A 21,807-nucleotide genomic window follows, 5' to 3' on the forward strand; every position below is an offset into this window, starting at 1 on the left:
CACGTGGCACTGGTGACACAACACGGGGGTGGCATTTTTTGGGCATCAGTGACCCCGTGTGTCACCCACGCTGTGCCACACCCGGTGCCACGCGGCATCCTGGCACCTGTCACCTGTGTCACCTGTGTCACCTGTGCCACTCCATGACACACTGCCAGGCTGGAATTTGTCCCCAAGGCCACCCCCTCTCTCGCCACGGCCCAGGGTCGGTGTCACCTGTGGGTGTTGGGGACATCTGTGGGTGTTGATGTCACTTGTCACCGCATCCCCATGTCCATGTCCCCATGTCCCTGTGTCCCCATGTCCCTCTGTCTGCATGTCCATGCCAATGTCCCCATGTCCCTGTGTCCATCTGTCCCAGTGTCCCCATGTCCATCCTGGTGTCCCCATGTCCCTGTGTCCATCTGTCCCAGTGTCCTCATGTCCATCCCAATGTCCCCATGTCCATCCCAGTGTCCCCATGTCCCTGTGTCCATCTGTCCCCATGTCCCCATGTCCATCCCAATGTCCCCATGTCCATCCCAGTGTCCCCATGTCCCTGTGTCCATCTGTCCCCATGTCCCCATGTCCATCCCAATGTCCCCATGTCCATCCCAGTGTCCCCATGTCCCTGTGTCCATCTGTCCCCATGTCCCCATGTCCATCCCAGTGTCCCCATGTCCATCCTGGTGTCCCCATGTCCTTGTGTCCATCTGTCCCAGTGTCCCCATGTCCATCCTGGTGTCCCCATGTCCATCCTGGTGTCCCCACGTCCCTGTGTCCATCTGTCCCAGTGTCCCCATGTCCATCCCAGTGTCCTCATGTCCCTGTGTCCATCTGTCCCAGTGTCCCCATGTCCATCCCCATGTCCCTGTGTCCATCTGTCCCCATGTCCATCCCAGTGTCCCCATGTCCCCATGTCCCCACGTCCCCATGTCCATCCCAGTGTCCCCATGTCCCCATGTCCCCACGTCCCCATGTCCATCCCAGTGTCCCCATGTCCATCCCAATGTCCCCATGTCCCTGTGTCCATCTGTGTCCATCTGTCCCAGTGTCCCCATGTCCATCCCAGTGTCCCCATGTCCCTGTGTCCATCTGTGTCCATCTGTCCCAGTGTCCCCATGTCCATCTGTCCCAATGTCCCCATGTCCATCCCAATGTCCCCATGTCCATTCCAGTGTCCCCATGTCCATCCCAATGTCCAAACCCCAGCTGACCCCACCCCTCCCCCCCGCTGTCCCGCGGTTCCTTTCCCACGGGGACATGGGGACTTTGCCCGGTGACAGCGCCAAGGTGGCACCAGGAAGTGCCACCAGCACCCTTGTCACACCCACCCAGGCTCAGGACACAACCGTTGATCCTAATTAGGGCTAATTAACCCTGAACATTCTGGTGACGTTTGGGGACAGGGGGACAAAGGGGACCATGGGGACATTTTGGGGCATTTTCCGGGAAAATCCAAGGAATTTGGGGGTTCAGGATCCGGCCCTTCCCACCCCACAGGACCCCCAGGAGCTCCAAAATGGTCAAAATCCCTTAAAACAGTGCAAAAATCCCTTAATTCGGGTTGAGATCCCCTAAGTCAGGCCTAACTCTGTTAATTCAGGTTGAAATCCCTTAATTCAGGTTGAGATCCCCTAAGTCAGGCCTAACTCTGCTAATTCAGGTTGAAATCCTTTAATTCAGGTTGAAATCCCCTAAGTCAGGCCTAACTCTCCTAATCCAGGTTAAAATCCCCTAAATCAGACCTAACTGCTAATTCAGGTTGAAATCCCTTAATTTAAGTTGAAATCCCTTAATTCAGGTTGAGATCCCTTAAGTGAGGCCTTACTCTGCTAATTCAGGTTGAGATCCCTTAAATCAGACCTAACTCTGCTAATTCAGGTTTAAACCCCTTAATTTAAGTTGAAATTCCTTAATTCAGGTTGAGATCCCTTAAGTAAGGCCTAACTCTGTTAATTCAGGTTGAAATCCCTTAATTCAGGTTGAGATCTCCTAAGTCAGGCCTAACTCTGTTAATTCACATTGAAATCCCTTAAATCAGGCCTAACTGTGCTAATTCAGGTTGAAATCCCTTAATTTAAGTGGAAATCCATTAATTCAGGTTGAGATCCCCTAAATCAGGCCTAACTTTGCTAATTCAGTTCAAATCCCTTAATTCAGGTTGAAATCCCCTAAATTAGACCTAACTCTGCTAATCCAGGTAGAAATCCCCTAAATCAGACCTAACTCTGCTAATTCAGGTTTAAATCCCTTAATTTAAATTGAAATCCCTTAATTCAGGTTGAGATCCCTTAAGTGAGGCCTTACTCTGCTAATTCAGGTTGAGATCCCTTAAATCAGACCTAACTGTGCTAATTCAGGTTTAAATCCCTTAATTTAAGTTGAAATTCCTTAATTCAGGTTGAGATCCCTTAAGTAAGGCCTAACTCTGCTAATTCAGGTTGAGATCCCTTAAATCAGGCCTAACTCTGCTAATCCAGGTAAAAATCCCCTAAATCAGACCTAACTCTGCTAATTCAGGTTTAAATCCCTTAATTTAAGTTGAAATTCCTTAATTCAGGTTGAGATCCCCTAAATCAGGCCTAACTCTGTTAATTCAGGTTGAAATCCCTTAATTCAGGTTGAAATCTCCCAAATCAGGCCTAACTCTCCTAATTCAGGTTGAAATCCCTTAATTTAAATTGAAATCCCTTAATTCGGGTTGAGATCCCCTAAATCAGGCCTAACTCTGCTAATCCAGGTAAAAATCCCCTAAATTAGACCTAACTCTGCTAATCCAGGTTAAAATCCTGTAATTCAGGTTGAAATCCCCTAAGTCAGACCTAACTCTGCTAATTCAGGTTGAGTATCCCTAAGTCAGACCTAACTCTGCTAATTCAGATTTAAATCCCGTAATTTAAGTTGAAATCCCTTAATTCAGGTTGAGATCCCCTAAGTCAGGCCTAACTTCACTAATTGAGGTTGAAGTCCCTTAATTTCAGTGCAGCTCTGCTGGGAGGACGGAAAATGTCAGCACTGGGATTGTGCCTGTCCCTGTCCCTGTCCCTGTCCCATTCCTCTCCCTGTCCCTGTCCCTGTCCCTGTCCACGTGTCCCATCCGTGTCCTTGTCCCATCCCTGTCCTTGTCCTTGTCCTTGTCCCTGTCCCTGTCCCATCCCTGTCCCTTTCCCATCCTTGTCCCTTGTCCCTGTCCTTGTCCTTGTCCCTGCTCCTGTCCCTGTCCCTTTCCCTTTCCCTGTCCTTGTCCCTGTTCCTTTCCCTGTCCCTGTCCTGTCACCATCCCTGTCCCTGTCCATGTGTCCCATCAGTGTCTCCTTGTCCCATCTGTGTCCTTGTCCCTGTCCCTGTCCCTGTCCCTGTCCCTATCCCTGTCCCTGTCCCTGTCTCTGTCCCTGTCCCTGTCCCTGTCCCTGTCCCTGTCCACATGTCCCATCCGTGTCCCCTGTCCCTGTCCCTGCCCCTGTCCCTGTCCCTGTCCCATCCCTGTCCCTGTCCCATCCCTGTCCCCATGTCCCAAAGCCCCAGGGCTGTCCCCATGTCCCACTGCTCAGCCTGGAGAAGGATCCAGGGAGGGGTGATCATTGATAAAAGATTCGTGTGAATCATGAAAATATTGAGGTTTGTATAAACCAGAATGCTGAGGTCAGAAGTGACACTTGATGGAAGAAAAATGTGATTAAATAATTTTGTTTTAAATCCCCTTGTGTGGTAATTGATAAAAGATTCGTGTTAATCATAAAAGTTTTGAGGTTTGTATAAACCAGAATATTGAGATCTGAAATTATATTGGATAGAGGAAAAATGTGATTAAAGTTTGTATAAACCAGAATGCTGAGGTCTGAAGTGACACTGGATAGAAGAAAAATGTGATTAAATAATTTTGTTTTAAATCCCCTTGTGCGATAATTGATAGAAGATTCATGTTAATCATAAAAGTTTTGAGGTTTGTATAAACCAGAATACAAAGGTCTGAAGTGACATTGGATAGAAGAAAAATGTGATTAAATCATTCTGTTTTAAATCCTCTGTTGGGAATATAATGTTTGTAAATAATTTGTATCTACTACCAGTTTGTAAAATCAGACTTTCCAATTGGTAGATTTTGTAAAATCAGAATTCCTGCCTTTGTTTTATCAATGCTGACTATTGTGATAATTGATAAAAGATTCGTGTGAATCATGAAAATATTGAGGTTTGTATAAACCAGAATGCTGAGATCTGAAATGACACTGGATAGAGGAAAAATGTGATTAAATCATTCTGTTTTGAATCCCCTGTTAGCAATATTATATTTGTAAATAATTTGTATCCACTACCAGTTTGTAAAATCAGACTTTCCAATTGATTGATTTTGCAAAATCAGAATTTCTGCCTTTGTTTGATCAATGACTGCCTATTGTGATAATTGATAAATGATTTGTGTTAATCATAACAGTTTTGAGGTTTGTATAAACCGGAATGCTGAGGTCTGAAATTATATTGGATAGAGGAAAAATGTGATTAAAGTTTGTATAAACCAGAATGCTGAGGTCTGAAGTGACACTTGATGGAAGAAAAATGTGATTAAATAATTTTGTTTTAAATCCCCTTGTGCGATAATTGATAAAAGATTCATGTTAATCATAAAAGTTTTGAGGTTTGTATAAACCAGAATACAAAGGTCTGAAGTGACGCTTGATGGAAGAAAAATGTGATTAAATAATTCTATTTTAAATCCCCTGTTATGAATATTATGTTTCGAAATAATTTGTATCCATTACCAGTTTGTAAAATCAGACTTTCCAATTGATTGATTTTGCAAAATCAGAATTTCTGCCTTTGTTTTATCAATGAATGCCTATCTACAAAACCCAAAACTTCTGATTTCTGGCATTTTATCCACCAAGACCAGATAATTATCGATGGGACTGACTCCCAGAGATTTTATACAGAGGTTTATATAATAATAAATAAATGAATGAATAAATAAATAATTATTATTATTTATTTTTCTATTCTTTTATTATTCTATTAGTCTATTATTCCTTTATTCTATTATTCTATTATAACATAAAAATACAAAAAAATAATTTAAAAATCTCCCAGTGATTTTATACAGATGTCTATATAATAATAATTAAATAAATTTATTATTTATTATTTATTATTTATTACTCTATTACTCTATTATTCTATTATTTTATTATTCTTTTACAATATTATTTTATTATAATATTATTTTTCCTCTATCGGGTGTCACTTCAGATCTCAATATTCTGGTTTATACAAACTCAAAACTTTTATGATTAACACAAATCTTTTATCAATTATCACGATAGGCAGTCATTGATCTAACAAAGGCAGGAATTCTGATTTTACAAAATCCATCAATTGCAAAGTCTGATTTTATAAACTGGTAGTGGATACAAATTATTTACAAACATAATATTCCTAACAGGGGATTTAAAACAGAATGATTTAATCACATTTTTCCTCTATCCAGTGTCACTTCAGACCTCAGCATTCTGGTTTATACAAACCTCAATACTTTTATAATCAACACAAATTTTTTATCTATTATTTGTATTATTATTCAGTATTTCTATTGTTATTTAGCATTTCTATTAGTATTTCTATTATTATTCAGTATTTCTATTATTATTTCTATTATTTAGCATTTCTATTATTATTTCTATTATTATTTAGCATTTCTATTACTGTTTCTATTATTATTTAGTATTTCTATTATTGTTTCCATTATCATTCAGTATTTCTATTATTATTCAGTATTTCTATTATTATTTAGTATTTCTATTATTATTTCTATTCTTATTGAGTATTTCTATTATTATTTCTATTATTATTTAGCATTTCTATTATTATTCCTATTTTTTTGTATTTCTATTTTTAGTTATATTATTATATAGTATTTCTATTCTTATTGAGTATTTCTATTATTATTTCTATTATTATTTAGTGTTTCTATTGTTATTTAGTATTTATATTATTATTTCTATTATTATTTAGTATTTCTATCATTATTTCTATTAATATTTTGTGTTTCTATTGTTATTTTATAGTTATATTATTATTTCTATAATTTAGTATTTCTATTCTTATTGAGTATTTCTATTATTATTTGTATTATAATTTAGTATTTCTATAAATATTTTTATTATTATTCAGTATTTCTATTATAATTTAGTATTTCTATTATTATTTCTACTATTATTCATTATTTCTATTATTATTTAGTATTTCTATTATTTCTATTATTATTTAGCATTTATACTAATATTTTTATTACTATTCAGTATTTCCATTATTATTTAATATTTCCATTATTATTTAATATTTCTATTATTATTTAGTATTTTTATTATTATTTCTATTATTATTTAGTATTTCTACTATTATTTAGTATTTATATTATTATTTTTATTTTTATTTAGCATTTCTATCATTATTTAGTATTTCTATTATTATTTCTATTATTATTTAGTACTTATATTATTAGGGGGAGGAGGAGGAGGAGGAAAAGGAGGAGGAGGAGAAGAGGAGGAAGAAATCCCAAAAAAATCAATTTTAGCTCTAAGTCCAGGGGGTCATGTTGGTAGGATGATGTTTAGGTCATGACAACAAAATCAAGGCAGCTCAGGATGATAAATTCGTGTTCTGTCCTGTTTTCCCAACCTGGGGACACCATTCCCAGCTCCAGATGTCATTTGGGTTCGTTGTTTTAAGGAGTTTTAACTCCAAAATGTGTCCCAGCAGCCTTTGCACTCCTTCATTTGCATACAGATCAATGACGTCACCCTCCTCACCGGCGCCATTTCAGGGGAGCAGCAGCGGCATCATCCGACAGAAGGGAAGGGCACAGAGGTGAGACAACTGGGGACTGAAACAGAACAAAGCAATAATTCAACATTAACAATTAACATTAATTAAGAATCAGAACAGGGTAAAGCTTGGAATTTAACATTAACAATTAACATAAAAATTGGAAATTAGGAACTTGTTCCTAACAGAACCATTCTCAAACCCCAGGGCTGGGCCGGACCACGCAGCGCCACCAGCTTGTGTTGTCACCTGCTGGTGGCACCCAGAACTGCAGCTGTGCAGTGCCACCAACTCATGTTGTCACCTGCTGGTGGCACCCGGAACTGCAGCTGTACAGTGCCACCAGCTCATGTTGTCACCTGCTGGTGGCACCCAGAACTGCACATGCTTAGTGCCACCAGCTCATGTTGTCACCTGCTGGTGGCACCTGGAACTGCACATGTGCAGTGCCACCAGCTTGTGTTGTCACCTGCTGGTGGCACTCGGAACTGCGCATGCACAGCACCACCAGCTCGTGTTGTCACTGGCTGGTGGCACCTGGAACTGCGCATGTGCAGTGCCACCAGCTCATGTTGTCACCTGTTGGTGGCACCTGGAACTGAACATGTTCAGTGCCACCAGCTCGTGTTGTCACCTGCTGGTGGCACCTGGAACTGTGCATGTGCAGTGCCACCAGCTTGTGTTGTCACCTGCTGGTGGCACCTGGAACTGCAGCTGCACAGTGCCACCATCTCGTGTTGTCACTGGCTGGTGGCACCCGGAACTGTGATGTGCAGTGCCACCAACTCGTGTTGTCACCTGCAGGTGGCACCTGGAACTGCAGCTGTGCAGTGCCACCAGCTTGTATTGTCACCTGCTGGTGGCACCTGGAACTGCAGCTGCTCAGTGCCACCAGCTCATGTTGTCACCTGCTGGTGGCTTCCGGAACTGCACATGCTCAGTGCCACCAGCTCGTGCTGCCCCTGCTGGTGGCATCCAGAACTGTAGCTGCACAGTGCCACCAGCTCGTGCTGCCACCTGCTGGTGGCACCTGGAACTGCAGCTACTCAGTGCCACCAGCTCGTGTTGTCACCTGCTGGTGGCACCCGGAACTGCGCATGCTCAGTGCCACCAGCTCGTGTTGTCACCTGCTGGTGGCACCTGGAACTGCGCATGTGCAGTGCCACCAGCTCATGTTGTCACCTGTTGGTGGCACCTGGAACTGAACATGTTCAGTGCCACCAACTCGTGTTGTCACCTGCTGGTGGCACCTGGAACTGAACATGTTCAGTGCCACCAGCTCGTGTTGTCACCTGCTGGTGGCACCCGGAACTGCTCATGCTCAGTGCCACCAGCTCGTGCTGCCACCTGCTGGTGACACCCAGAACTGCAGCTGCGCAGTGCCACCATCTCGTGTTGTCACCGGCTGGTGGCACCCGGAACTGCACATGCACAGTGCCACCAGCTCATGCTGCCATCTGCTGGTGGCATCTGGAACTGCAGCTGATTTTCCACTCTCACTGCTGCCCTCCAGTGGGCAATTCCTGAACTACAACTCCCACAATCCCAAATTCCCAGAACGGATTGGTGTTGGACTCAGTGACTTGACGCACTCACTGAATTCTTCAGACAGAAATCACAGTGCAGGGATTGAATTAAAGTCTTTGGATGCATTGAAGTGTGTTAAGCCACTCACACATGAGGTAGAGGTGTAAGTTCAAGTTTTAGAATGAGCTTTAAGTGCTTTTAGTGAGTAAAAGGTCTCAGATGCCAAGGTAGAAGTGCAAGTTCAAGTGAAAGTTGGAAAACATACGAGTGTTTTCAGTGGAGGCTCCAGGAAAAATAGTTTTAGACATAACAGATCTCTAGTAAAAATATTGCTTATATTTTTCATATAGATCAAGAGAGTTAATATGAGTTAATATTAAAGAGAGTTGATATGTAAAGTTTATTCCTGACCTGGTGCGTTAAGAAACTGGAATTCTAATAGGTTAAAAAATGTTGGTCCAAGTTTGTGTCTTAGCTTGTTGGGAAAATTCTATATAAGAACTGGTGCTTTTTACCACTGGTTTTTTTGTCTTTTGCCTTTTGCCTTTTGCTTTTTACCATTTTCTTTTTGCCGTTTTCTTTTTGATTTGCTTTGCTCTGTCACTGCCATCATCAACACCCAAGAAGAAAACAGGAGCTGCCACAGCAACATCAACTTCAGGGGATCTTGACAGGCCAACTTCCAATTTTATTTAGGGCTTTATACCAGAACTTAGCATGGAGTTTAATATCTGTGACTTTGCTCTTGAGACTGATGTGTCTTTGTAATAATCAGCCTTTTATCAACTATTCTAAGATTGCTCATTTAAAATAACCCAACAAAGTTTGTGCCTAAGAGCACTGGGGGTCTAACCTGACACCTGAAAAAGGAATTTCACCCCCAGAGGTGAGGCCTGGATAGAGCTGGGCAGATTAAAAATTAAAAATTAATTAAATTAATTGAAAATAAAGAGAGTGATAGCTCCCAATAACCAGGCACACCCCGAATGAGGCTGCAGTTGGTGAAGGAGAGAAGCACCAGCCAAGCTCTGGGGAGTCCATGGGATGGGGACAGGTTATCCCCAGGAATGTCACCTTGTAGGGGACCCCATTTGGTGTCTGGGGTGTGACAGCAACCCAGTGAGCAGTGGGGAGTGGGACTGGGGGCACTGAGGGGATGTGGGACCGTGGGATTGGGGTATTGTGGGGTGAGAAATAAGAGAGAGAACAGAAAGTTTCAGTTCTCTTGAAGGTGCTGGATATGGCTGCAAGATGAAACAATAGCAGAAAAATATAAAATTATATAAAAGTGGGGACACAACAGGCAAAGCTTCCTGGAGCCGGTGGAAAAACAAATTAACGGAAGCTGCTGTGAAAGGTTTTGCCAAAATCTGTAACACAGAAGTGGCAGTGCTGCCCAAAAGAGAAACTGAAAGGCGAGGTGAGGCAGGATATTGGGGCACTGAGAGGAAACCACACCCTGGAATCTCATTATGTGACACCCCAGAGGAATAAAGTTCTGTCTTAAAACAGCCAGACCAGGGCAAAATATTTACAGGGGAACCCTGGTTCTGTGTCTGCTAAACATCCTGTTTAATACATATTTATAATTAGGGTGGATAAATACCCAGTGGCAAAGCCCCCCTGAGCTGCAGGAGCAGGAGAGATCCGCTGTGAGTCCGAGCTGATCAAGAATTCCGGCTCTCTGGTACCTCCAGCTGTGCCAGGGAGTTCACTCCGGCTGATTTCGGTATCAGGGGCTGGGGAGACACTGGGGACACTTGGGGGGGAACAGGAGACTGTGGGATTGGGGTCTAGGGGGCACTGGGGGTGTCATGGGACTGGGATTGGGGTCATGGGGTGCTCTGGGGGAAAGTGAGGGGGAACACGGGATGGTGGGAGTGGGATTGGGGTCATGGGGGGCTGGGACACACTGTGGGGGTAGGGGGAGATGCCCGGGTTTGGGTTGAGGTTCTGGGGTGACACCAAAGAAATTGGGGACTGGGTGTGGGATTGGGGTGTGGGGACAGGCTGAGGAAAACACTGAGGGGCTCAGGGAGTGACCCCAGGATTTGGGCTGGGGTCCTGGTGGGGCTGAGGGGAATTGTAATCATGGGAGTGGGGTTGGGATTCTGGGGGGGTTGTGGTACTGTGGTATTCGGGTCCATGGAGGGCGTTGGGAAGGCAAAAGTGACCCCAGGATTTGGGATGAGGGACCCCAGACATGTGCAGGGGGGTGCTGACCAGGAGTGCCTCCCTTCCCTCTGGCCTGACCCCACTGCCCTCCCCAGTCCCTCACTGAGGAACCCTCCCAGTGTCACCTCTGTGTCCCCTCTGTGTCCCCTCTGTGTCCCCCAGTGCCCACACTGCTCCCTGTGGCCTCTCCCCTCCATGGCCCTCCTGGCTCTCACCCTGGCACTGTTGGCAATCACCGTGGCCACCGGGGATATACCGATGAAGCCCCTGGACATGGCCCCGACCTCCTTCGATGACCAGTACCAGGGCTGTGGCCCTGCCATGGAGGCGGAGCTGCCGGCCCTGAAGCGCTCCGAGTTGCAGATGAATCCTCTTTTCGCTGAGGTCTGGCCAATGGCTGAGGCAGAGTGGCAGAAATTGGGGTCCCCTGTGTCCCCTCTGTCATCCCCAGACCAGGCCATCGCCATCCAGGCCTCTGGGGCGCCTGATCTATACGACTATTTCAATGGGAACGTGAGCGTTGCCGGGCGCTCCCCCCAGGAATACCGGGACAATTTCCACTTCAAAACGCTGCATTTCCTGCTGACCAAAGCTCTGGTCACGCTGAGGGCCACTCAGAAGGGGCAGAAATGTCAGAGTGTGATCCATCTGGCAGGCTACAAGTTCTATGCAACTCCTGGTGACATCATCCGGTTCGGTCAGTTCGCGCCGTCGGTGGGTTCCATTGCTGGCAGTGTGTCAGTCCCCACAGTGTTCAAGGTGCAGACGTGTCACGGCGCGGACATCACCACATTCACTGGATTTTCCAGCATTCTTATGGTGCTGATCCCACCCTTCGAGAAGTTCAACGTCACCAAAATCATCCCAAAAGGGGAGAGGGTGGAGATCCACCTCGACTCCATCGGGACCTACAGCAAATACAACTGCGAGTGGCTGAAAGGTGGGGACACCACCTGAGGCCATGGGGACACCCCCTGGGGCCATGGGGACAGCCCTGATGAGGCACAGGGGACAATGACAGTGACTGGGGATTGGGGACAGGAACAGGGGCACCCATGTTGTGAGAGGGGAGAAGGACACTCCGTACTGGGGACACCAAGTCTGGGGACATGAATGTGCAAAGTTCCTGGGGACAGGAACATCCATGACAGGGCCCAGGGAAAGGGACCCCCAAATCTGGTTGGGGACAGGGACACCCCCATTCTGATCCAGTCCCTCCTCTGCACAGACAGTGCTGTGGGGACAGGCCCTGTGTGCTGGACATGGGTGGGTGGGACCTCCCACGGCACCCCCTGATCCCCTGTCACTCCCTGTCACTGTCACCTCATGGCCCCCATCTCTCCTGTCACCCTTATCCCCCGCTGTGGCTGTCCCTGACCCCCTCACTCCCCCATGGTCCCCCTGACCCTTCTCTTTAACCCCCAGGTGGGAGCGTCCCCAGGACCCCCTTTCACATTGGAGGACTCCTCCTGGCCACCACAGCCCTGGCAGTGGCCACCGGGATCCTCTGAGCCACGAAGTCACCAAGGTCACCAGGGTCACTGTGGCCACCATGATCACCGAGACCACCAGGACCCCCAGAGAAACAAGGTTATCAAGGCTACCAACGCCACCACTGCCACTACGGCCACCTTGACCACCATGGCCTCCATGAGGTCACTGTGGCCACCACTGGCACTGTGACCACCATGATCACCAACATTCCCTGAGCCACAAGGCAGTCACAGCCACTGTGACCGCGGTGGCCACCAAGGCCATTGTGCAGAATAATTATATAAAATAAATACATTGAAAGTATTGCATCATATCAATTCTCTTAAATAATTGTTTCAAATCAATTGTATCCAAACAGTTCTCTAAATTAATGGTATCAAAGCAATTTCATGGGGAGTCTAGGTCTGTCCAGTGCCGTGTCCAGTTCTGGGTTGCTCTGGACCCAATCCTGTGTTCAGGGTGACACTGCCTGAGCTGGGAGCTTGGACCAGGTGCCCACTCTGGGTCCTTCCATCCTGACCCATTCTGGGATTTTGGGATTCTGGGAGCTGTGGTTCGGGAATTGCCCACCGGAGGGCAGCAGTGAGAGCGGGAAATCAGCTGCAGTTCCGGGTGCCACCAGCAGGCGGCAGCACGAGCCCAGCCCCGGGGCTCGGGAATGGTTCGGGATGGAGTGACCTTAAAGCGCGTCCGGGGCCAGCCCTGTCAGGCCAGGGACATCTTCCCCTGGACCAGGCTGCTCCAGGGCCCGCCCAGCCTGGCCTGGGACACGGCCAGGGACGGGGCAGCCACAGCTTCTCTGGGCAGCCTGTGCCAGGCCATCCCCCCCCTCACAGGGCAGGAGTTCATAGGAAGATGGGCGGTGATGTCTGTGAAAATGACTCAGTGGGTCGGGGTCTTTAGGAGTGTTCAAAATGGTTCTTGATGTCTCCACATGAGAAGACGTGAAGTTTGTCCCAGCACCCAGGTGGTTTCACCCGAGAGTTTGTGTGGGATACTGGTGAAAGCCAGGGAAAGGTGCAGCTTGAGTTTTCTCAAGCTACTCAAAGGAAAAGAGAAGAGAAAGAATTAATAACAGAGATGAGCACCTGCTGTTGACAGAGTAGGATGTGTGAGAGACGTGATGATTGGGTGAAAGCATGTTTGCAAGGGCTGTCACCTTCCTTGGACCAATCAGTTTGATTCTATCCTGGTTGTGTGATCTAATCCATAAAATCATCCATTACCTTTTCTCCCCACGGACGGAAAACAGCAACGGAAGATTCGAGGACGACATCCCATCTGTTGGTAGCTATTCCACCATCCTTCTCTGTCTCCCTCTCCCCTTTTACTTCATTTCCCTTTTCCTCTCTCTCTCCCCTATCATAAACTAAGCTGTTGGCTCTGAATAAAGTGCATTGTTGCTTGCTGCAGAAGAAAACTCGAGTCCCTCGCTGTTTGTCTTTTGCACCCTGGGATCGAACGAACCATCGCGACTCCCGTGCGTGTTGGGCGGATCGTGACGCCTGTTAATTGCTCGTTAGTGCTGCAAACGCCAGCACTGGTGCAGGTCAGAACTCAGATTCCCAATCTGTGCTCGGTGCAGTGTCTGCAGAATGAGAGTTGAGAAAGGAACACAAGTGATGATTTTGGCTGCAAAGTGAGGGTGTTTGGTACTCAAAGATGGCCCCGATGTCGGCATCTCCCAAGGGATCTCCAGACTTTAACAGCCTTGGAGATCTTTGTGTATCAAAGACAGCACCCAAAATGCGGGACTCTTGTTAGAACAACTCAATCACAAAACAACTGTGAGATGCAGCAGTGACTGTGCTCCTCATCCTGGAGGCCACGAAATTCAATCTGAGACAGAAGTTTGTGGTAGATATTTTGCTCACCGCAACCACAGGATGTGGAACCAAGGGTGGAGCTCACAGTGCCACAAAGAGCTCTGAAAGGGGCAGCAGGAGAAAGAGCAAACAGAGGAACTCACTTGAGATCTGCTTTGGGCATTGCTCATGCCTGGGGAGCCACAAGGAAAGAAAGAAATCCATTCCCAGCACAGGGATCTGTGATTAAATATGAACAGGAAATGTTGTCCGTCCTCAACAACACCCAAAGAAGGGGCCGTGCCACAGCCCAGGGCACAGCAGCTCGGGGGATGCCAAATCCATTGGGGCAAATAGCCTGGCAATAAAGCACCTGGTGTTAATTCCTTATAAAGGAATTTCGCCACCAGAGGTGTGGCCTGGATAGAGCTGGGCAGATGGAAAATTGGCTGTTTATGGAAAAGGCCCCAGTAAAGAGGGTGGGTGGGTGATAACTCCCAATAACCAGACCAGGACCACCCTGACTGAGGCTGCAGTTGGTGAAGGAGAGAAGCACCAGCCACGTTCTGGGGAGTCCATGGGATGGGGACAGGTTATCCCCAGGTTTGGGGTGCCTATAGGGGTGTCACCAGGTAGGGGACCCCATTTGGTGTCTGGGGTGTGACAGCAACTCATTGAGCAGTGGGGAGTGGGACTGGGGGCACTGGGAGTGCATGGGATCCTGGGATTGGGGTCCTGGGGCTTGAGAAATAAGAGAGAGAACAGAAAGTTTCAGTTCCCCTGAAGGGCTGGTTGGGGCTGGAAGATGAACTATCAGAAAAAGATAAAATGATGTAAAAGTGGGGACGCAGCACGGCAAAGGTGACTGCAGCTGATGGTTAAACACATGAATTGAACTCATGTTTTTGTCATGTTCTGTAACACAGAAGCTGCCATGCGCATCAAAAGCAGCAGCTCAAGGCAAGGTGAGGCAGGATACTGATGCACTCAGTGAAAACCACATCCTGCAGCCCCTTTTATGGCTTCTAAGGGGAGTAAAATTGTCACCTAAAAGAGGCGGAGCCATGCAAATTATTGACGGGAACAGCCTGGGTCTGTGTTTGCTAAGAAGCCATTTTGATGAACATTTATAATTAGGGTGGCAGAGCACCCTGAGCTGCAGGAGCAGGAGAGATCCGCTGTGAGTCCGAGCTGATCTAGAATTCCGGCTCTCTGGTACCTCCAGCTGTGCCAGGGCGTTCACTCCAGCTGATTTGGGTATGAGGGGCTTGGGAGATACTGGGGACACTTGGGGGGGACAGGGGACTGTGGGATTGGGGTCATGGGGGACACTGGGGGGGTGATGGGACTGGGATTGGGGTCATGGGGTGGTCTGGGGGAAAGTGAGGGGGGACACGGGATGGTGGGAGTGGGACTGGGGTCATGGGGGGCTGGGACACACTGTGGGGGTAGGGGGTGATGCCCAGATTGGGTTTGAGGTTCTGGGGTGACACCAAAGAAATTGAGGACTGGGAGTGGGATTGGGGTGTGGGGACAGGCTGAGGGGAACACTGAGGGGCTCAGGGAGTGACCGCAGGATTTGGGCCGGGATACTGGTGGTGCTGAGGGGAATTGTAATCATGGGATTGAGATTCTGGGGGGGTTGTGGTACTGTGGGATTCGGGTCCATGGAGGGCGTTGGGGAGGCAAAAGTGACCCCAGGATTTGGGATGACGGACCCCAGACATGTGCAGGGACTCCTGGCCAGGAGTGCCTCCCTTCCCCCTGGGCTGACCCCACTGCCCTCCCCAGTCTCTCACTCAGGAACCCTCCCAGTGTCCCCTCAGTGTCCCCCAGTGTCCCCCAGTGTCCACACTGCTCCCTGTGGCCTCTCCCCTCCATGGCCCTCCTGCCTCTCACCCTGGCACTGCTGGCAATGACCGTGGCCACCACGGCCATGACGACGAAGCCCCTGGACATGGCCCTGGACTCCTTCGATGACCAGTACCAGGGCTGTGGCCCTGCCATGGAGGAGGCATTGCCGGACCTGAATAGCTCCGAGTTCCAGAAGAATCCTCTGTACGCCAAGGTCTGGCCAATAGCTGAGGCAGAGTGGCAGAAATTGGGGTCCCCTGTGTCCCCTCTGTCATCCCCAGACCAGGCCATTGCCATCATGGCCTATGTGGCGCCTAACCTGCACGACTATTTCAATGGGAACGTGAGCATTGTCGGGCGTTCCCCCCAGGAATACCGGGACAATTTCCACTTCAAAGCGCTGCATTTCCTGCTGACCAAAGCTCTGGTCACGCTGAGGGCCACTCAGAAGGGGCAGAAATGTCAGAGTGTGATCCATCTGACAGACTACAAGTTCTATGCAACTCCTGGTGACATCGTCCGGTTCGGTCAGTTCGCGCCGTCGGTGGGTTCCATTGACGGCAGTGTGTCAGCCCCCACAGTGTTCAAGGTGCAGACGTGTCACGGCGCGGACATCACCACATTCACTGGATTTTCCAACATTCTTATGGTGCTGATCCCACCCTTTGAGAAGTTCAAGGTCACCAAAATCATCCCAAAAGGGGAGTGGGTGGAGATCCACCTTGACTCCATCGGAACCTACAGCAAATACAACTGCGAGTGGCTGAAAGGTGGGGACAGCCTGAGGCCATGGGGACACCCCCTGGGGCCATGGGGACAGCCTGAGGCCATGGGGACACCCACTGGGGCCATGGGGACACCCCCTGGGGCCATGGGGACAGCCTGGGACCATGGGGACACCCCTGATGAGGCACAGGGGAAAATGACAGTGACTGGGGATGGGGGACAGCGACAGGGGCACTCACAGTGTGTATGGGGACAAGGACACCCTGTGCTGGGGACACCAGGTCTCGGGACAGGAACACGCAGAGTGGGCATGGGGACAGGAACATTCATGACAGGGCACAGGGACCCCCACATCTAACCCGAGACAGGGACATCCCCATTCCAACCATGTCCCTCCTCTCAACAGACAGTGCTCTGGGGACAAGTCCTGTGTGCTGGACGTTGGTGGGTGGGACCCCCTACGGCACCCCCTGATTCCCTGCCACCCTCTGTAATTGTCACCTCATGGGCCCCATCTCTCCTGTCACCCCTTGCCCCTGTTATGGCCACCCCCTGATCCCCCCTCACTCCCCCTTGTCCCCCTGACCCCCCTCTTTATCGCCCAGGTGGAAGCGTCCCCAGGACTCCCTTTCACATTGGAGGACTCCTCCTGGCCACCACAGCCCTGGCAGTGGCCACCGGGATCATCTGAGCCATGAAGTCGCCAAGGTCACCAGAGTCACTGTGGCCACCATGATCACCAAGACTAACTGGACAGTCAGAGAAACGAGGTTATCAAGGCTACCAAGGCCATCACTGCCACTTTGAACACCTTGGCCTCTTGCCTCCATGAGGTCACTGTGACCACCACTGGCCCTGTGGCCACCATGGTCACTATAAGCACCAAGGCCACTGGGACCACCATGGTCACCAGCACTCCCTGAGCCACAAGGCAGCCACAACCACTCCAGCCACTGTGGTCACCAAGGCCATTGTGCAGAACAATTATATAAAATAAATATATTTGAAGTGTTGTATCATATTAATTCTCTTAAATAATTGTTTCAAATCAATTGTATCCAAACAGTTCCCTAAATTAATGGTATCAAAGCAATTCCATGGGGTGTCCAGTTCTGTTCAGTGCTGTGTCCAGTTCTGTTCGGTGCCATGTCCACCTCTGCCCAGTGCCGTGTCCAGTTCTGGGCTGCTCTGGACCCAATCCTATGTTCAGGGTGACACTGCCTGAGCTGGGAGCTTGGACCAGGTGCCCACTATGGATCCTTCCATCCTGACCCATTCTGGGATTTTGGGATTCTGGCAGTTGTGATTCGGGAATTGCCCACTGGAGGGCAGCAGTGAGAGCGGGAAATCAGCTGCAGTTCCGGGTGCCACCAGCAGGCGGCAGCACGAGCCCGGCCCCTGCAACTCGGGAATGGTTCGGGATGGAGCAACCTTAAAGCACGTCTGGGGCCAGCCCTGCCAGGCCAGGGACATCTTCCCCTGGGCCAGGCTGCTCCAGGGCCCACCCAGCCTGGCCTGGGACACGGCCAGGGACGGGACAGCCACAGCTTCTCTGGGCAGCCTGTGCCAGGCCATCACCGCCCTCACAGGGCTGGAGTTTATAGGAAGATGGGCGGTGATGTCCATGAAAAACGACTCAGTGGGTCAGGGTCTTTAGGAGTGTTCAAAATGGGCCTTGATGTCTCCACATGAGAAGACGTGAAGTTTGTCACAGCACCCAGGTGGTTTCACCCGAGAGTTTGTGTGGGATACTGGTGAAAGCCAGGGAAAGATGCAACTTGAGTTTTCTCCAGCTACTCAAAGGAAAACAGAAGAGAAAGAATTAATAACAGAGATGAGCACCTGCTGTTGGCAGAGTAGGATGTGTGAGAGATGTGATGTTTGGGTGAAAGCATGTCTGCAAGGGCTGTCACCTTCCTTGGAGCAATCAGTTTGATTCTATCCTGGTTCTGTGATCTAGTCTATAAAAGTCTGATTGCTTCTATAACAAATTCCTTTTTTCTGCCTCTGAAGGAAGCTGTGTGTTGCTAATTTTTTTGCCACTCCTAGCTCTACAGCAAAAACTTTGAACTCCCAAAATCTTGGGTAATAGGAGAATTGGGTCCCCACAAATCTATTGCCACACCCTGACAGCCTGAACTTCTATCAGGAGCTGTCAGGGGATCAGTGGTAACCCTGTGCACTCTGGCAACGCCTGCCTGAGAATCGCCCCTCATGTGGGGAAGAAGACTTGGGAGCATGGGGAGAGGAAGGAGAGAAAGGGGTTTTTAATTGGGGACCCAAACCAGAAACATTCCACAATTTTTCATCTAACTTTACAATAATGTGAAAGAGAGGAATAAATATAGCAACTGGTAAGTGTCCCTCAGCCTGAGCATTATACAACTTCTTCCCTGCACTGTCCCAAAAAGAAATCAAAAAACCAGAATCCCCTATAGTGTTCGGAAACTATTTAAAAATCCAAAAACCAAAATTTTTAAGATACCCCTAAGAAAACTTAAATTCCCCCATTCACGGGTACCAGAACTTGATAATGGATGCCTCTCTCAGGAGGGCCAAGTGTAGGGTGACTGAGGTCATTGCCCATCCTGGAGCTTCGTTCCCACACCCAGAAGTAAAAGGGAAAATTAAAGGGAAAGACCCAAATATATAAGTAAATCAGAGCACAATCCCCAATATTGATTCCAACTTACGATTTTTCTTGGGGTACAGGAGGCCCGATGAGTCAACTCAAGACTGCTGGGCAGGTGCTCAACCCCTCCACCAGTCCTTGGGATTCTTCTCCCAGGCATTGAGTGGAGGATCCCAGTGTCCCCTTGGATAGCCCTCACTAAAATGTGAGGGGTTTTTGGGGAAGCAGCAACCCAAAAGTGACTTGTGTCCTGCAGCTGATGCGTCAGGAGTCACTTCTCCAGGAACCCTCGAGCAGAGGTCCCAGTTCAGGTGCCACTTTCTTTGTTTTGATACAAATATTTAATGAAATTGTGTTGATAGAAATTTCAATAGACTAGTTATATACAATTGACTTAATACAATTATTTAATAGAATTGTTTTGATAGAATTGATGCGATTTCTTGGCTACAATTTTTTAAGAGAACTTCTTTGCACAATGTCCTTGATGGCCACAGTGGCCACAGTGGCTGTAGTAGTTTTGGGGCTCAGAGGATGCCGGTGGCCACTGCCAGGCCTGTGGTGGCCAGGAGGAGTCCTCCAATGTGAAAGGGGGCCCTGGGGACGCTCCCACCTGTGGAATAAAGAGAAGGGTCAGGGGGATCATGGGGGAGTGAGGGGGTCAGGGGTGGCCATAACGGGGCTGGGGGTGACAGGAGAGATGGAGGCCATGAGGTGACAGTGACAAGAGGTGACACGGGATCAGGGGGTCCCTTTCCCCGTGCCCTGTCATGGATGTTAATGTCCCCATGCCCACTGAGCTCATTCCTGTCCCCACAATTGGTGTCCCCAGCACAGGGTGTCCATGCCCCCACAAAAACTGTTGATGCCTCTGTCCCTGTCCCCAGTCCCCAGTCAGAGTCATTGTCCCCTGTGCCTCATCAGGTCTGTTCCCATGGCCCCAGGCTGTCCCCATGGCCCCAGTGGGTGTCCCCATGGCCCCAGGCTGTCCCCACCTGTCAGCCACTCGCAGTTGTATTTGCTGTAGGTCCCGATGGAGTCGAGGTGGATCTCCACCTTGTCCCCTTTCTCGATGACTTTGGTGACCTTGAACTTCTCATAGGGTGGGATCAGAACCACTTTATCATTGGTTTTTCCAATGACGGCATTGATTTCCACGCCGTGACATGTCTGCACCTTGAACACCGTGGGGTGTGGTGACGTTCTGTCATCAACGGAATCCCATGACAATGTGAATTGACCAAATCGGACGATGTTGCCAGGAGTTGCATAGAACTTGTACTTTAGCTCAGGGTGGATCACACACTGACATTTCTGCCCCTTCTGAGCCGCCTTCAGTGTGGCCACAGCTCTGGTCAGCAGGAAATGCAGCGTTTTGAAGTGGAAATTGTCCCGGTATTCCTGGGGGGAGTGCCCCATAGCCCTCACATAGACATCGAAATAGTCGTACAGGTCAGTCACCCCATAGGCCTGGATGGCGATGGCCTGGTCTGAGGATGACAGAGGGGACACAGGGGACCCCAATTCCTGCCACTCTGCCACGGCCGCAGACCAGGCCTTGGCAAACAGAGAATTGTTCTGGAACTCGGAGTGGTGCAGGGCTGGCAATGCCTCCTCCATGGCAGGGCCACAGCCCTGGTACTGGTCATCGAAGGAGCCCAGGGCCATGTCCAGGGGCTTTTCCTCAATGGCCGTGGTGGCCACAGTCATTGCCAGCAGTGCCAGTGTGAGAGTCAGGAGGGCCATGGAGGGGAGAGGCCACAGGGAGCAGTGTGGGCACTGGGGGACACTGAGGGGACACAGAGGGGACACAGGGAGGGTTCCTCAGTGAGGGACTGGGGAGGGCAGTGGGGTCAGCCCAGGGGGAAGGGAGGCACTCCTGGCCAGGAGACCCCTCACCATGTCTGGGGTCCCTCATCCCAAATCCTGGGGTCACTTTTGCCTCCCCAACGTCCCCCAGTCCCCAGCGACCCCAGTCCCACACCACCACAGCCCCCCCAGGAGCCCAATCCTACTCCAATGATCACAATTCCCCTCAGACCCCCCCAGGACCCCAGCCCAAATCCTGGGGTCACTCCCTGAGCCCCTCAGGGTTCCCCTCAGCCTGTCCCCACACCCCAATCCCAGTCCCCAATTTCTTTGGTGTCACCCCAGAACCTCAACCCAAATCTGGGCATCACCCCCTACCCCCACAGTGTGTCCCAACCCCCCATGACCCCAATCCCACTCCCACCATCCCGTGTCCCCCCTCACTTTCCCCCAGACCTCCCCATGACCCCAATCCCAGTCCCATGACACCCAGAGTGCCCCCCAGACCCCAATCCCACAGTCCCCTGTTCCCCCCCAAGTGTCCCCAGTGTCCCCCCAGCCTCTGATACCGAAATCAGTCGGAGTGAACTCCCTGGCACAGCTGGAGGCACCAGAGAGCCGGAATTCTTGATCAGCTCGGACTCACAGCAGATCTGTCCTGCTCCTGCAGCTCAGGAGGGCTCTGCCACCCTAATTATACATGTTCAATAAATGGGCTGCTTAGCAAACACAGACACAGGCTTTTATCGTCAATAATTTGTATTGCTACGCCTCTTTTAGGTGACAATTTTACTCCCCTTGGAAGCCATAAAAGGGGCTGAAGGATGTGGTTTTCACTGAGTGCCTCAATTTCTGGCATCACCTCGCCTTGACCTTTCGCTTGTGGTCGGCGCTTCCACTTCTGTGTTACAGAATGTGACAAAAATATGATTTCAATCCATGTGTTTCGCCATCAGCTCCAGCCACCTTTGCCGTGAGGTGTCT

The 21,807-nt window shown here is 49.2% G+C and overlaps 2 protein-coding genes across 2 annotated transcripts; one reads left to right on the plus strand and one right to left on the minus strand.

Moving 5' to 3' along the window:
* The first annotated feature begins 15,681 nt into the window (after positions 1-15,681).
* On the plus strand, positions 15,682-17,073 carry LOC116998579 (NAD(P)(+)--arginine ADP-ribosyltransferase 2-like). Its single transcript, XM_033064441.1, has 2 exons — positions 15,682-16,426; positions 16,988-17,073. Exons 1-2 carry the CDS (start codon positions 15,682-15,684, stop codon positions 17,071-17,073), a joined length of 831 nt encoding a protein of 276 aa, XP_032920332.1.
* A 2,468-nt stretch (positions 17,074-19,541) lies between these two features.
* Positions 19,542-20,760, minus strand: LOC116998614 (erythroblast NAD(P)(+)--arginine ADP-ribosyltransferase-like). The gene is made up of 2 exons (XM_033064590.1): positions 20,010-20,760; positions 19,542-19,627 (listed from the first exon to the last, which is right to left on the minus strand). The coding sequence occupies exons 1-2, from the start codon at positions 20,758-20,760 to the stop codon at positions 19,542-19,544; spliced, it is 837 nt and encodes a 278-aa protein (XP_032920481.1).
* Positions 20,761-21,807: the final 1,047 nt, after the last annotated feature.

Source organism: Catharus ustulatus, chromosome 1 (genome assembly GCF_009819885.2).
Source record: "Catharus ustulatus isolate bCatUst1 chromosome 1, bCatUst1.pri.v2, whole genome shotgun sequence".
NCBI lineage: Eukaryota > Metazoa > Chordata > Aves > Passeriformes > Turdidae > Catharus > Catharus ustulatus.

Excerpts from the sequence above, each read along its gene's own strand:
- LOC116998579 (XM_033064441.1), top strand. The coding sequence starts at position 15,682 with ATGGCCCTCCTGCCTCTCACCCTGGCACTGCTGGCAATGACCGTGGCC. Across the intron at positions 16,427-16,987 it reads CAACTGCGAGTGGCTGAAAG|GTGGAAGCGTCCCCAGGACT; the intron begins GTGGGGACAGCC and ends TTTATCGCCCAG.
- LOC116998614 (XM_033064590.1), bottom strand. The coding sequence starts at position 20,760 with ATGGCCCTCCTGACTCTCACACTGGCACTGCTGGCAATGACTGTGGCC. Across the intron at positions 19,628-20,009 it reads CAACTGCGAGTGGCTGACAG|GTGGGAGCGTCCCCAGGGCC; the intron begins GTGGGGACAGCC and ends TTTATTCCACAG.